This window comes from Phocoena phocoena, chromosome 5 (assembly GCF_963924675.1).
Source record: "Phocoena phocoena chromosome 5, mPhoPho1.1, whole genome shotgun sequence".
Taxonomy (NCBI): Eukaryota; Metazoa; Chordata; class Mammalia; order Artiodactyla; family Phocoenidae; genus Phocoena; species Phocoena phocoena.
The window spans coordinates 78,018,326-78,033,054 of record NC_089223.1 but is presented as its reverse complement, the minus strand read 5'-3'; the positions used below and the strand labels follow the sequence as shown (position 1 = coordinate 78,033,054).

The 14,729-nt window shown below is 33.9% G+C and overlaps 1 protein-coding gene across 1 annotated transcript in view; it reads right to left on the bottom strand.

The window, feature by feature from the left end:
- The window catches only part of ARAP2 (ArfGAP with RhoGAP domain, ankyrin repeat and PH domain 2), a 179,080-nt gene that overhangs the window by 58,959 nt on the left and 105,392 nt on the right, over window positions 1-14,729 (bottom strand). The window contains exons 20-23 of the mRNA XM_065877252.1: window positions 10,706-10,918; window positions 7,198-7,303; window positions 3,459-3,606; window positions 1,903-1,971 (exon numbers count right to left, since the gene is read on the bottom strand). Coding sequence (XP_065733324.1) covers window positions 1,903-1,971; window positions 3,459-3,606; window positions 7,198-7,303; window positions 10,706-10,918 — 536 coding nt within the window. The remainder of the gene's footprint in view (window positions 1-1,902; window positions 1,972-3,458; window positions 3,607-7,197; window positions 7,304-10,705; window positions 10,919-14,729) is intronic.

Here is a 14,729-nt window from a genome sequence, read left to right as displayed (position 1 = left end):
GGTCACTGTTATAACCAAGAAGACACACTAAGTGAAGAATACACAAGCCAGAAAATAAAAAGCATAAGATATCACTATGTAGACTGACAGCACATGTGGAGAAGATTAACAAAGAATGAAACGAATCTGTGAAAAATATTTTGAGTCGCTTTTTTCAGAAATTCCCTTAAGTTATATAAACACTTGGAAATAATATCCATCACTCATTTTTAAAAAAAGGTCATAATGGAGGAATGATCTTTCCACAGTTAAATCTGCCTCAGAATCAACCTGATGAGTAAATTTAGTGGAAAAAACATTAAAAATGTACTTTGAAGAACTGCTCTTAGTTATTCTGACACTACAGGCTTAGAAAAGCTTATTTCCAATTTTTCTTCCTCACTTTTGGTGCTCCATAAAAATTCTAGGGAAGAAAAGATACAGTTGACATTTTTACTTTTCCCTGTGTTTGCATAAACAACTCTCCAGGAAGGACACATTTTAAAAATTAAAAAACCAAATACAAAGAACTCATAGCATGCAGCCAAAAACAAGAATAGCTAAGAAATTCAAACAGGGATAAGACTTAGAGACTGTCAGGAAACTACTTCAGAGGAGTTTTGAATGGACTAGAGAAAAACTCCAGCAAAACAACAGATTTTTTCCAAACTGTTCTACTTTTCTTTCCCAATTACTCTATTTTATAGACAATTCTTTTCTTGTTTTACTGACTTCTACTTAATCAGAAAGCATTCAAGGCTCATTTCTTTATTTTAGTATGAATATAAATGATACACTTGCAGAATGGTACTCATACTTTATCCAATAACAATATAGATAGTGCTGCCAAAGATTATCCCATGGGCTCACACAATCCTTTATTTCATAACTGAAACTCTCCCCGAAAAGCAAGAATCCAAGAGAACTAACTGATAAGGAGCCACATTTTTTAGTGTTACTGCTAACTTGTTTGGAGGCTGCATTAATTACTTTGGGTCAAAATGGAGGACATACTGTCTTAGAGAATTAATGTTATAGTACTCGGGGAGCTAGGCACTAGGATGAAAGCCTTTCCTCACATCCCTCATATGGAATGATAACTCCGACAACTTCTCTAATTAGTTGTGTGTATTTCAGGAATTGAGGTGAACTTAGGGTTTGACTAAGAAGGAAGCATTGGCCTCATCCTATGAGTGTATATCTATATGGAGAATTTATTGATATTTGACCCACTTCTATTATTTGCATTGGTACCCTGAATCCACTACGATTCCTAGTTATTAGAAGACCAACTTCAAGAAAGTCCAGTGAATATTCATCAAACAAGGAAAGGTACTCTGGAAAAGTATAGTGCAACCTGAACACACAAATCTGGTATGATGCAACCAAGGAAAGCAAGAAAAGATCAAGAAAAGTCAACTTAAGACATAAATAACGTATGTTACAAAGAGCACAATAGAAACATTCCCACTAGTGCAATCATCCAAGAGCATGCAAAGCAAAAGCATATAAGAAATAACTTATTTCAAAAGGATAATGGAAAGAATCATTAGGGAGTCTGAATTTTCAATTTATTCTAGTATTTCTTTTGACTTTAAATGCTTCTTTTGAAATCCACTAATATTTTCAATAGTGATTTTATAAATGAAAACTGATTTTAAAAAGGACATTTTGATAAGATTAAAACTGATTTTTCCATCTATGTTTTAAAAAATTTATATTAGCATACTTTGGCATTTTGCATATATGCAATGCTACAGAATTTCACGACTATTTTATCTAGGTTCTTTTTCCCCATTACTTTTACTTCACTTCAAATAGGAATTTGAAAATAAACACAACAATTGTTTACTTACAATGAAAATTTTTTTGTTGTCTAAAAAATTTTTTTTTTTTATCAGAGATCTAACTATTACTACTCACTTGAGTGTCTTTCCACTTGGTAATAAAGCTATTTTCTATGTCCATTTGTTTGACTTGGTCTTCTTTAACCTGTTTAAAATATAATTTGGGACATTCTAATAAAATACAAGGAGTGATGGTACTTATCCTCACATAACTTTCTTCAGGAATTTAAAGAACAACACATTAAAAATAAATGAGAATGGCCATCTTTAGCAGTGTGGGCCCACAGAGCTAGGGCAGAAATAAAGCCAACTAGATACAGCCTCATAAAGTTCAGAACATCTTATGACGATATCATTTCAGGCTGCAGATTCCATCAATGGAATCCCCTTTGCTGAGGCAATTTAATTAGCAAAGGGGCTGATGATGTGTTTGATAGAGTTTATGTAGGTTGACAGACAAGACTCATTTCTCAAACAGAAATGTTGATTAAGTGCTTATGAAATTTTCGCCATTTGGTTAAAGTTGGATTTAACAAAACTATGTAAACATTTTTATTTAACAGTACAAAAATAGAAAATAAACAGAGCATGCAAAGCCACACATTTTTTTTTCTACGTCTTTCATTTCTCAGCATCAGAACTATTGCAAAGAAGTTGCTATTGATCAAAAATAGTAGACACGTATAGGAAGAAGTAAAAAGGAGATCAAAGAGCAAAGAGGATCCAACAATTCTGGTCCAGTCCTATATAAATTAAGATACAAACTGTGTTATTTTATTTTATTAAAATATAGTTTCTTTCCCTTTGCTAAGTAACCTTTTTATCAGTTATTGTAAGAATGTAAGAACTCTACAAAAGGTGACCTATTACATTAAGCTATTTGATTTCATCGGTATATACATAGCCCTGGAAAACAAGGGGTCTTGTACAAGACTGTTTAATAGAATGCCCCAAAAGGCTAAATGGCAACCCTGAGATGGCAGAAGCAGTTAAGCAATGGAGCTGGACCTTTGACCCAGATCCTTTATATTCCCCCCATATTCAAATTCTAGGTTTATTTAGTCTATTTTTACTCCTTTGAATTAAGAAATCATCCCTATTCTAACAGTTTTCTGATAAAACATGAAAATCTGCACTTCATAATACAGCAAATTGAAAAGTCAAATAATTAGAACAGAGATGACTTAATAAAAACCACAAACTGTTAATTCAGAATCTTCTTTTTTTCCAGTTCACGCGCAATTAAAAGAAAACACTAAAATGCTTTCAACTGCAAAACTTATCAGCCTGATGTATATTACCGAATTTGTGAAATTCACAAATTTCATACCTCTAAGCAGACATACTTAATGCATACATATACTGAGGAAAAAAACCATAGAAACACTATAAATAGAAATATTCTGTCCAAGACACCAGATGGTAAAAAAGCTTTAGAAGCAGCCAGATTTAAATGAACGGCTACAGCTTAAAAAGCTAGTTATATCTAAAAAATTAAGGATCATATAACTATCCGTTATTTTCTTTAAATATTCATAAAGACCTGAACAAAAGCATCCCAAAATACACATTTTTGTTTGCAAACAGTAACATCAAAACTATTTTTACAATGGTAGGATATAAAATATTTACCTCAAATATTTCAACATAATTATTAATTAAGTCCTCAATTACATTCACTTCTTCACTAGTTTGTCCCTTAGTTTGAAACAAACAGGAGGAAAAAACCAAGGCCAAATTGTGGGCGTTCATGTGATTGATTTCTGAGCATTTCTGAACCCTGTGAGAGAAAAGCAGAGCTTATTACAATGTATTTCTATTTGAAAATTTCATAGAACTTATAAGTCTTCATACTCATTTATTTTTTTCTCTCTCTTTTTTTTAATACACATATATTGAAAGTCTCTGATGTAAAAGGTACAGTGGTGATTTAAAGAAAAATACACAGTTCTTTCTTCCAAGTAGCTCAGTGTAATTAAGAACATAAGAAAAGACTACTGTTATAGATATTACTACAAGTTACAAAGCAGTACTTGATCATTGCTTTAGAAGAGGGACTCCTCACCCACCATATCCAGACAATTCCACTAATGGGACAACCTGCAGTTAAGGCATAAAGGTGTGCTTGCAGAATGGTGTCAAATGACTTGTGGGGTAGAAGCATAATAAAAGAGGAGAAAGGGGCAGTAGGTAAGCAGGAAATAAGGCAAGAATGGCAAATCAGGAGGCATACAGGAGAGAGTTCCAAATTCAAGGTTTAGGGCTAGACTGACGTTCCCAGAAAGTACATATCGGGTGAGAAAATGCCTGGCAGCATGTGTTTGGATAGTTATTCAAAATAGGATATTTTCTCTCAAAAAGCAATCACTTAATTAAAAAATACAATTACATTTTCTTGGATAGAACTAAGAATGGCTTTTTACAATGAACAGACATGAACAGAGGAGTCAATTATCCCAACCAGTAGGCTACAACACTTGAGTTTTACAAAGAGCATTTAAAGTACTCACGAATGTAAGTTCAAAGTGATTAAAAACAAAATACAGCCATTACCCCAATAAAAGGAAATTTACACTGATAAAAATGCTCGAGAGCTCTAACTGATGCCCATGGAAGTATCTGTTAATGCTCTCTGTCACTGACTATAGACATAGCAGCTGCTCAGTTGCCTAATTACATTTGTAAATTTCTAAAGTACATACTAAAAAAGGGAGACCAAGTCTATCAAAGGAATAAAGCAAGACTAAGGTAGGTACACCTGACTATGAAGAGCAAAGATTCTAGTAGGTACAAGAAAAATAAGGAAACACGACAGGAATATATATGATAGTGTAAGAAACTCACAAGGACATGCCAAATTGCATAGCAGAGACAGAGCAAGCTTGATCATCATATATAATTTATAAGATGCAAAAGGCATTGCAAGTTAATAGAGGAAGATGTCATAATGTGGGCATCCTTCTCAAAACCACTTCCGTACTTTTTTTTGTTTTTTATCACACTGGACTGTAAACATCTGGAAAATTTATCTGCATGTCTGCCTGTGCTACTAGAATCTAAGCATCTCACAGTCAGAGACTTTGTGTTAATCACACTGTAGTGCGTAATAAATACCTGGTCAATGGAATTAAGTCAAAGTTAGTCATGGAGGAAATGGTCTGTTATCTAGGGCGGGGATGGAAGTGAATGCTAAGTCAACCTGACCTTATTCAAACTGACCTCTCAAACTTTTTTTTTTTTTTTTTTTTTTTTTTTTTTTTTTTGCGGTACGCGGGCCTCTCACTGCCGTGGCCTCTCCCGTTGTAGAGCACAGGCTCCGGACGCACAGGCTCAGCGGCCATGGCTCACGGGCCCAGCCGCTCCGCGGCATGTGGGATCTTCCCGGACCGGGGCACGAACCCGCGTCCCCTGCATCGGCAGGCGGACTCTCAACCACTGCGCCACCAGGGAAGCCCTCAAACTTTTGACAACACTATCAAACATTCCCATCTCTCCTGAGACCTCCTTCTGCAATAACCTTCTTCTCCTCCAGCACTTCTCACCTCTCCAGTTTCTATAGCTGCCTTAATTTCTGGCATAAAGCATGTACACTATGTATTTTCCTTTTCTTCTTTTATTTCACTGCTCCCACACTAGCATCCCCAAGTGTCCCATATTCAGCCAGCTCACTCTCTTCCCACTCAGCCCTTCTCATCAGAAGCCCAAGGAAATGGTTTCTTAAATAGTTTCTCTGCCTCTACTCTAACTTCCCAATCAACCGCAGGACATGGGTTATTATCCTAAAACAGATTGGATCAGCCACTTCTTATCACTTAAAGGAATGAAATCCAAATGTTTCTGCATGACCAACAGTGTCTTTCGCAGCCTCCTGCCAGCTAGCTACAAACCATCTCATCTCCTGATACACCTATTTCCTAGAAAATATCCTTCAATCATGTCTCATGCTTATTTTTCTTTCATGCCCAGTTCGTTTATCCATTTAAATCTAAAACATCACTTGGACCTCAACACACAATGAACCACTTAATCCCTCCTTTATAATTCCATGTCTTATGCTAAAATTCTTCATATTAAAATCTGTCCTGAGGGCGCTGTGTTTTCCTAAAAAAATATAAAATGCCCTGCAGCATCCCTGTGAGTTCCCACTGTGATGTCCCAGGGCTCCTTGGTGCTATTTAGAAACTGCAGACTTAAGACTATTTTTGTCATTCATGTATTATTATCAACTATTTTTGTTACATGGAACCTTAATGGACATTGTACTATACATAGTAGGAGCTAAAATATATGTCAACTGAAGAAAAGGATTGGAAGGAACTCATCTGAAATTCAAGTATAAAGTTTAAGAATTATGTGTAACAATGTTTAAAATGTTAATATGATAACTGTAGCAGCCTGGTGACATATTATAACTTCTGAAGAAAAAATTATCTGTCCCAATGTCTCATAGGCATAGAGACAGGACTATAAATATATAGACTACATTTATATGATGCAATAAGAAAATCAGATTTACAGTAGGAATGGAGTTTACAAGTATCAGAAGTGGTGGCTGGGAAAGAAAGAGAAAGAGAAAAGACCAATTGTGGAGGATTTAGGAATCTAAACTCCAAATAAGGTACTTTTAGTAGAATTCAGGTTCATAGAAATTTATTCAAGGGAATATTGCATCCACGAAGGACGCTGCAAACAATATATTCCTTAAGCAATATTTACACTGATTTAAGTTTTTGTAATGACAAAACTTGCTCATAGCAAAACAAACAAACCTTAAGTTTGTTGACTTAAAATGTTATTCCCAAACATTGTCATCCTTCAGATGTCATTTCTCAAGCCACCATTTTATTCCTCTTATCCTCCCAAATGCAGGGGACTACATGCCCCAACATAGAAAATGTTTTTTAAAATTTCCCTCATCTAATCAACTGTCTGACACCAAAATATTGGAGTCAAGTTAGACACAAACTCATAATAAAGAAATAAAGGTTTATTAAGAGTCCACCACGAGAAAATACTGTACTCACAGATTCCTGCTATAGAATTCTGGTGCCTGTACTTCCTTCTCTGACATCCCTCTTAAATGTTTTAAAATTCTTGCTTATGTACTAGATGTATCTGATTTGCTGTGCATGATTATTTCTAATCCATTTAAGAAATTCTCCAGTGCTATTTATTTGAAACGTGTCTTAATTCCACTAAGAGACACTAAAGTGATAGTTCATGGGAATTCCATTTTGAAACTATTCTTAAGATATGGCGAAAGATTCATAGACACAAATAGAAGGTTAACCACAGTACTTTAAATTTAAGAAATAATGTCTTATTGAGTGCCACGTTTGAAATGTCTAGAAAAGTTCATGAATCCACCCACCTATAAAGGTGTTCAATTATAGCTGCCAATGTTGCTCTGTTGACCCCAGGAAGAGTACGTATAAATGCTCCATATTTTTTAATTCTTTCCTTGTCATCTTGGGTATCTAGAGGTTAAACACATACACGTAAAACTTGAGGCCTAACTAATCGTCTGTATTACCAATTTGCCTTTTATCAATATTTTAAAACAATATTCGCAATTGTTATTTCACTGACACAATCAAGTTTCAATAGGGAAACATTCAAACTTCTATAATTCTGGAAAAGTATTTACAAAAACATTCCAGGGCTATACGTCATAGTTCTTATACTTTGTAATTAAAAATGAAGCACTTTCAAAACCCAGGGTTGTATTTTATCTTCAACTTTACAAACTACTGAATGTCAACTAAGAGGAATCTTTTCAATTAATAACAAATTAGAATACAAATTGAAAAGATAAGCCAAAAGTATTTTAACTGTAGCTATGGAAAGATTTCACTATTTGTTATTTGAAAATGACACTTCTGACTTTTTTCCCTTGTGGAATCATAAAAATCTTCCCCAAACTATGAACCATCCCAGAACTATGAACTGTACCTTACCCCACAGATCCATGTAAGGGAGCTTTCACCAGCCCTGGAACCTTCAACTCTTTGGAGAAGGTAAGGGGACAGTGGAAGAAGTCATGTGTAGGCCCTGGAAACGATGATATAGACTGAGAGGAGGATGGACCCTCTGCCTTAGTCATGGAGAGAAGGATGAGAAGGAATTACTCTCCTCCACTCTCCTAACCCCAAGAAGTCAAATACTTAGAGCAACTACACAGGAACCTCCAAAGTTCTGGAGTCTAGAAGATGTGCAGTGGTGGTCTGGTCTAACCTACTCCCTCACAGGGGAAATAGGAGAACTCTCTTCAAATAAATAACTTGTGCTGACTCTGTAACTCAGGGGGATTGCACTTATATATCCCCTCTCAATTCCCAACTACCTTTGGAAACAAGACTTTTTCATTTTCTGCTTAGCCCTACACATTCTATTAACAGAAAGCCAGCAGCACTTTATGATTCTTTGAAAGTACACAGTCACTTGTAAAGGGCATTCCGATCCCTGGGGAGGTAAGAGACTCTGTGACACATTTCTGAAGTATGCTCCTATTCAAAACTGCAACTGATAGCTCTTTTGTACTGACTTTGCTTGCACATGAGATCTATAAAAGTAAACATGGTCATATTGACTTAACTGTGCTGGTAGATGACTCTCTAAAAGCAAGAGGGGATGACACCCAAATGACATTCAAAGATGATACTAGAAGTGAATTAAGAACTTTCTGTCACCCCTGGTATAATCCAAACATTTTCCCTTGTGTCATCCAGTTTCTAACTGTAGAGGTAATTGTATTTATTCAACAAAATGCAATTAATACTACTACGCTTATAACAAGTCATGCTATTACAGCATATTTCCACAAATCTTATAAGAATAAAATAGATGATATTTTCAAAATAAAGCTTAAGTAATTGGAAAGGAAAACTGAAGATAGATTTTAGGTCATATAGGAAACACAATGATCTATTCAACTAGCCACAGACTGCAAACAGTTTAATAGCGTTCTTAGAAGAAGAGGTCATATATCATATAAATAGGTGCTATGCCACTGTAGGGCATTCTTCGCCTTGGGCTCACAGGACCCAAGAGAGCTCTCCTGTGAGTTCACCCAGAGAGTTCTAGTTTATTCTTGTCATATCCAACAAAGGGCACTTTTCTGACAGGTCAGGGTGAGCTACACTGGATCTAAAAGCAAAGAACTTTTAACACTATTTGACCCAATAGTAGAAGCCTCCAAGTAAATGTTCAAGGATTCACATCCAAATGAAAGGTGAACACACTCCTCTCCGACACATGCTAATACTTCCCAACTACCTCCTGCTGGTAGATTGACAACAATGAAGACATCTCTATCATGAAATTTGACAACTTCAGCAAAAGCATATTTGTCACAGATTTTTGATAAATGATTTTATAATGAAGACAAATTGTAATTCTTTATAAAATGGAGATACTATAAATAACTTCATGGTTATAAATTACAATAAAATCTTAAAACAAAAAATGAGGATGGCAGGGTAATTGGGCTTAAAAGATATATCATCTAATTCCATATTTTATATTCCAGAAAATTATACAATCAACTTTTCTTGTGATTAGAGTTGAAACTATTGATTTTAGAAGTATCGGGAAGTAACTATAAGACTTCTGAGTTAGGCAGTTAAATTGTGAAAAGCTTTATTTTAATAGCAATACTACTCTCTTCTTGCTGACACAAATAAGGGACATTCTTGGAATAATTTTTCAAACTGTGGATGTTTTATGACATTTCAAAATTAATCCCTTCAAATGTCATAGTTATGTTTTAGATTAAACAAATGCTTTCAATGAAAAAAACTATTTCTCAACAGAGGGACATCATATAGTTAAACTCAAAGGTCATTTTATAAAAAAATTTCTTGAAACAGATTAAATGTACAAGAGAGAAATATATTAGTAACTTATGGTATAATTCAATGATACATTTTAAAAACTGTGGAAAAAATGAAGATTCAAAATTGTCATTTTGAAAGCATTGTAGATATATGGAAAATATTTTTGGTTTATTAATAAAATAAAGATTATATGTAAATCATAGGCATGGGGACAAAGATTATAAAATAATGTGAAAAATGAAAATAGCTCTATTAGAAATCTGGGATTAAAGGCAATGTTTATATTTAAAAATATTTATCATAATCTTTCTATAAAAAGAGTTATTTTGAATTAATTGATTTTAATTAATATAATATAATTAAATATATACTATATATATTTATTATATATATATATTATAAAATATATAATTAGTATATATTAGTATATATATTAGTATAGTATAATATAATATAAAATATATAATACTAATATAATATAATTAGTAAAACCTATTAAAATATAGGTTTTACTAAAATCAATCTGACCCATTAACTTTTCTAGGGTCATTTCTTAAATAAGTTCTCTTACAGTGCAGCAAATCTTTTTTGCTTCATTAGACAGAATCTAGAAAAATTAAAGAGTAAAAAAAAAAAAATTGTTATGTAACTCTAAAGAGGTAGAATAAATGAAAAAGGAAAGCCAAACAGCCATATGGCAAAACCGTGTAAAACCAATCTTATATTAAAACTTTCATTTTAATCTTAATGAGAAAATTAACAGCCTACATGGACTTGACAATAACACTTCCAAAATTAAGGCAAAGTAAGCACTAGGAAATCTACTGAAAACTAAGTATTACCATAAAACACTGTTTAGCAATTATCACCATAAATTTCTTTTGAGGCAGATATAAACAACTATTGATTGCAAAATTTCTGTTCTGAACCATTATGTATATTGTTCCTTTCAATTAAATATTCAGATTATCAAAGGAGATTTAAAAAATCTATTATCAAATGAGAAGGCAAAGCCTTTATTCTGTTCTATATTATATGTGTTACCTAAGGCAGAGATCCAATATGGATAGAGCTCCTTAGTAAGAAGTGCGTCGTCAATGTCAGAGAGAAAACTCTTCAATACGCCCGTCACATCTTCAAGCTGATGTTTTCCAGCTATCAATTTAAAGCTTCTTGCATCCTTTTTGAAACTCTCCAGGAGTTCACTTACATGTAAAGGATCACCATTCTTTTGATAGATATATTTGCACCCTAAACCTTTGGTAAAAAAAAAGAAAATGGTTATATGAAAGAAGTCTCAGGTCAAAATCCACTTTGATATCTTAAAAATAGAACAAATTTTTGTGTTGGAACGATGCACAAGACAAAATCATTATCCAAGAGCTGATATAAACATGCATGAGAAAAAAAGAGCCCCTCCCCCTGCAACTTTAATATTTAAAATGTAAACCTGATGAACAACTATTTCATCCTCAGCTTTTAGTAAGTCTCTGGCCAGCCTTTCCCCTAGTCCTTCATAGCATCTTTTTCAGATGTTCTTTTACCACAAGTACCCTTCGCTTAGCCTCCCAGAATACAAATTTGCCTCCAGTTTCACTGACAAAAGTGAGGCTCTCTGGTATAAATTTCCTCAAGTCTCTGCACTCACATTTGTGTATTAATTCTGTCTGTTCCCACCTTCACCTTCTTCTACATGAAGAGTTGGGTCATGTCCTTTTCACAGTTACAGATTCATCAAGTTTCCCATATAAAATAAGAGGAGTAGCAGTGATTAACTGGAGGAAGAGGAGTGATGATGATATACAAACAAAAAAATTTTTTAAATCCTTTTTTGCCCCTCCCCCCCAGGTCTCTTGTCTCTCTTCCTTCCAAAACTAATCTGAGTTTCCTATATTTATTTTCTCTCATCCCACATCCCTGTTAATCCTTCAACCACATAATCTTGCTTCTGTGCCCAATTCCCACTGTATCAGGACCATCTTCATCAAGAATATCTATTTTCTAGATGCTTTTCAGTTTTTATGTGATAAGAATCCCTGCAGTGTCTGACAATCCAATGAATCCCTGTTAAAATTCTGTTAATCTCAAGGTTTTCATGATGTTATAATCTCATCTTTTTTGCCCCTTCCTCTATGACTACTCTTCTAGTCTTCTATTTATTCTGCTATCTAGTATTTACTGATAATCCCAGCAATCCATCCTCAACTCTCTTCTCTGCTCCCCTACAAAATTCTGTGGATGAACCCATCCATCTTCATCACTTCAACTACTACATGTACATTTCCACTCAGGTTTTAATTCCTAAAATTTCAAATGCACATATGCACTTTAATATATATATACTATATAAATAATACATGCAACACACACTATACTTATACATATGAACAAATTAATTCTCCTGCCCCATTCACTACTTCACCTCCCAATCTCAGCATGTTCTTTATTTATCTTGTTCCTATACCTCAGAATTTGGCATTGCTTCCTCCCCAGTCCTTTACAAGTCAGAACTTTTCTTTCTCACTTACCACACCAAACAAAAATGTCACATATATTTTTCATCATGACTTCTCTCTCAAAAGTGTCCCCTTTTTCCATCCCTTGTGCTATTATTATTTTGTGCACCCAGTTCCTCACTATGTTATCACAACTCCCTGTCCTATTCCTGTGCAGCCCTCCAGTCAGCCTCGAAAATGACAACAGCATGGTCTGAGACACAGGTTGGCTAGTGTTACCAACATGCTTAAAAATATGGATACAGCCCTCCCACTGCTTTGAGGGCAAGTTTGAGGATTTTATTATGATATATAAGACCCTACATGAATTTTCCTAACTAACCCTCCTGCCTCTTGTATTTGTCCACTCTTCTCACACTGAGTTCTGGCCACACTTATCTACCCCCAAGTTCTCTGAACAGACAACCTCCTTCATGACTCTGCACCTAGGCATACACTGTTTCCTCTTCCGGGAATTCCTATTCCCTCTTTCTCTTAACTAGTTCCCATTTTCTCTTAAGACCTGTGGTAGGTTCCATGCCTCACCCATGAAGCCATCCATGACCACCTCTACACTTGCTGAAATTCACCCTTAAACCATTGACACCTGTACCAACCCCTGAACCTCTCTGCCATAGAATTTTGTACACTTGATATGTAATTGCCCACTTGTTTGCCTTTGATCCACAATCTGTAAACTCCTAGAAGGCAAAGATCATGTCTTATTTTCTGTATACAGCAGCTACACAGTTCCTAGAAGAACTCAGTAGGTACTTAGTAAATGACCACAACAGAATAATAAGCAAATTCTACAAAAAAAAAAAAAAAAAAAAAAAAAAAGCCAAGTTTCTGAGAGATTATGTTGCTGGTTGAGTGAATCTCTAATAGCTGGTACACAAGGTAACTGAATGTGAATTTGAAGGTAATTTTGTTTACATAAATTAAATATATTCCCTCAAGAACGAACTACTGTAACTCATTAAAAAGATTAAAACTCTAAGAATTATTCTGTGAACTTGGTCAGATTCGGATCTTGACACCATGAGCACAAAAAATTGGCCTTAGATTTTAACCCAAAGATTAGGAAATTCAAAATAATTATGACCATAAAGGCTCTGAGCTAACCACTTGCATCCTATAATTATTGGGCATTTTCTAAGTTCATATCAAATCTTCCCTTGTATACATGCTGGTAATATTGGGTCTCCATGTTCTGCTCATTAAAAAAAAAAAAAGCTAAAAATACATGAAGACTTTTATTGGCTTTATTACTTTAATATGCAAGTTAATGTACCTTATGCTAGAGCTACAAAGTAGCTATAATGTATGAAATTTAGTTGAAAACAATCTAATGCTTAATGATTTTAAATTCAAATAAACACCACAAAGAAACTTCTGATTTCCCCAGAGAAACATTAAGTTGGATACGCTGAAGCTAGTCAAGTTATTTTAATCATTTGTCAGCTTATGAAGCACTTTATGCCATTATGAAATTAAGATGATTTGAAAATTCCCAATGAGGTTATGCTCTTGCTAAAACAGAATATGTGTGCAATTCACTTACACCTACAAAATGTTAATGCACTAATACTGAATTACTAATAAATGAAGATGATAACCTTCTTCTTCCCCCATTTTCAAATAAACAGATGATGACAGTTGATAAGAAAAATATAAACATACTATCAAGGGAAGGAACTTCATAGAGTAATCCCACATAATGTGATTACATACATATTTACAATAGATATATAATTAAAACACAATAAATCTGAATATTAATGATAATTGTACTTGGATTACATATGAAATAACTAAAATACTTAAAATGGCACTCTCTCTAGGAGAAAATATATTAATATACACATATTCTAAACTTAATTTCCTAAAATTATTTTCCTCGTAGCCTTTGTTATTTTTGACATTTTGTTTCACATCAGCTTATTTAGTTCTCAGACTGGAAGGCATGATTTATGGCTCTGTGTTTCACTCTTTACTCCCACTGTTCAACTTCCAGTCTCAAAGTCAGCAGCTAGCACACAACAGACACTTGATAAATAAGTAAAAAAAACCTCATAACACAATGTTTTACTACAGCTCTTTCAATGATAACATTTTCTTTTCAAATTAAAAACCCCAAAGATACTTTTAATATTAGGAGAACAATGAAAGGTTAATATATCAATAGCTTCCAAAATACCAGATAATCGTTTTACTCTTTTTTGCATGTACAATCTAAATCAATGGCACTTATCGACAGGTTAAAAGAAAAAACATATTTTTATATTAAAAATATAGTTAAGCAATTTATTTACTCTACCTTTTAGAGTATTAAGGAAATATGTAACAGAAGGAATTTTAAGAATGAACAATAATTTGAAAATAAACATGAATAATAAAGGCATACTTTAGTTAATTTTAGGCATAGCTAAAATACTACCATAGCATATTAAATTAAAATGAAGCTGCACATGTGGGTATAAATCAAGTTGGTTTTAACCTGCAAACTATTCATAAAAATATTTGTTACAATTAATTCAAACTATCACAGTTAATGACCATGATTCTTAATA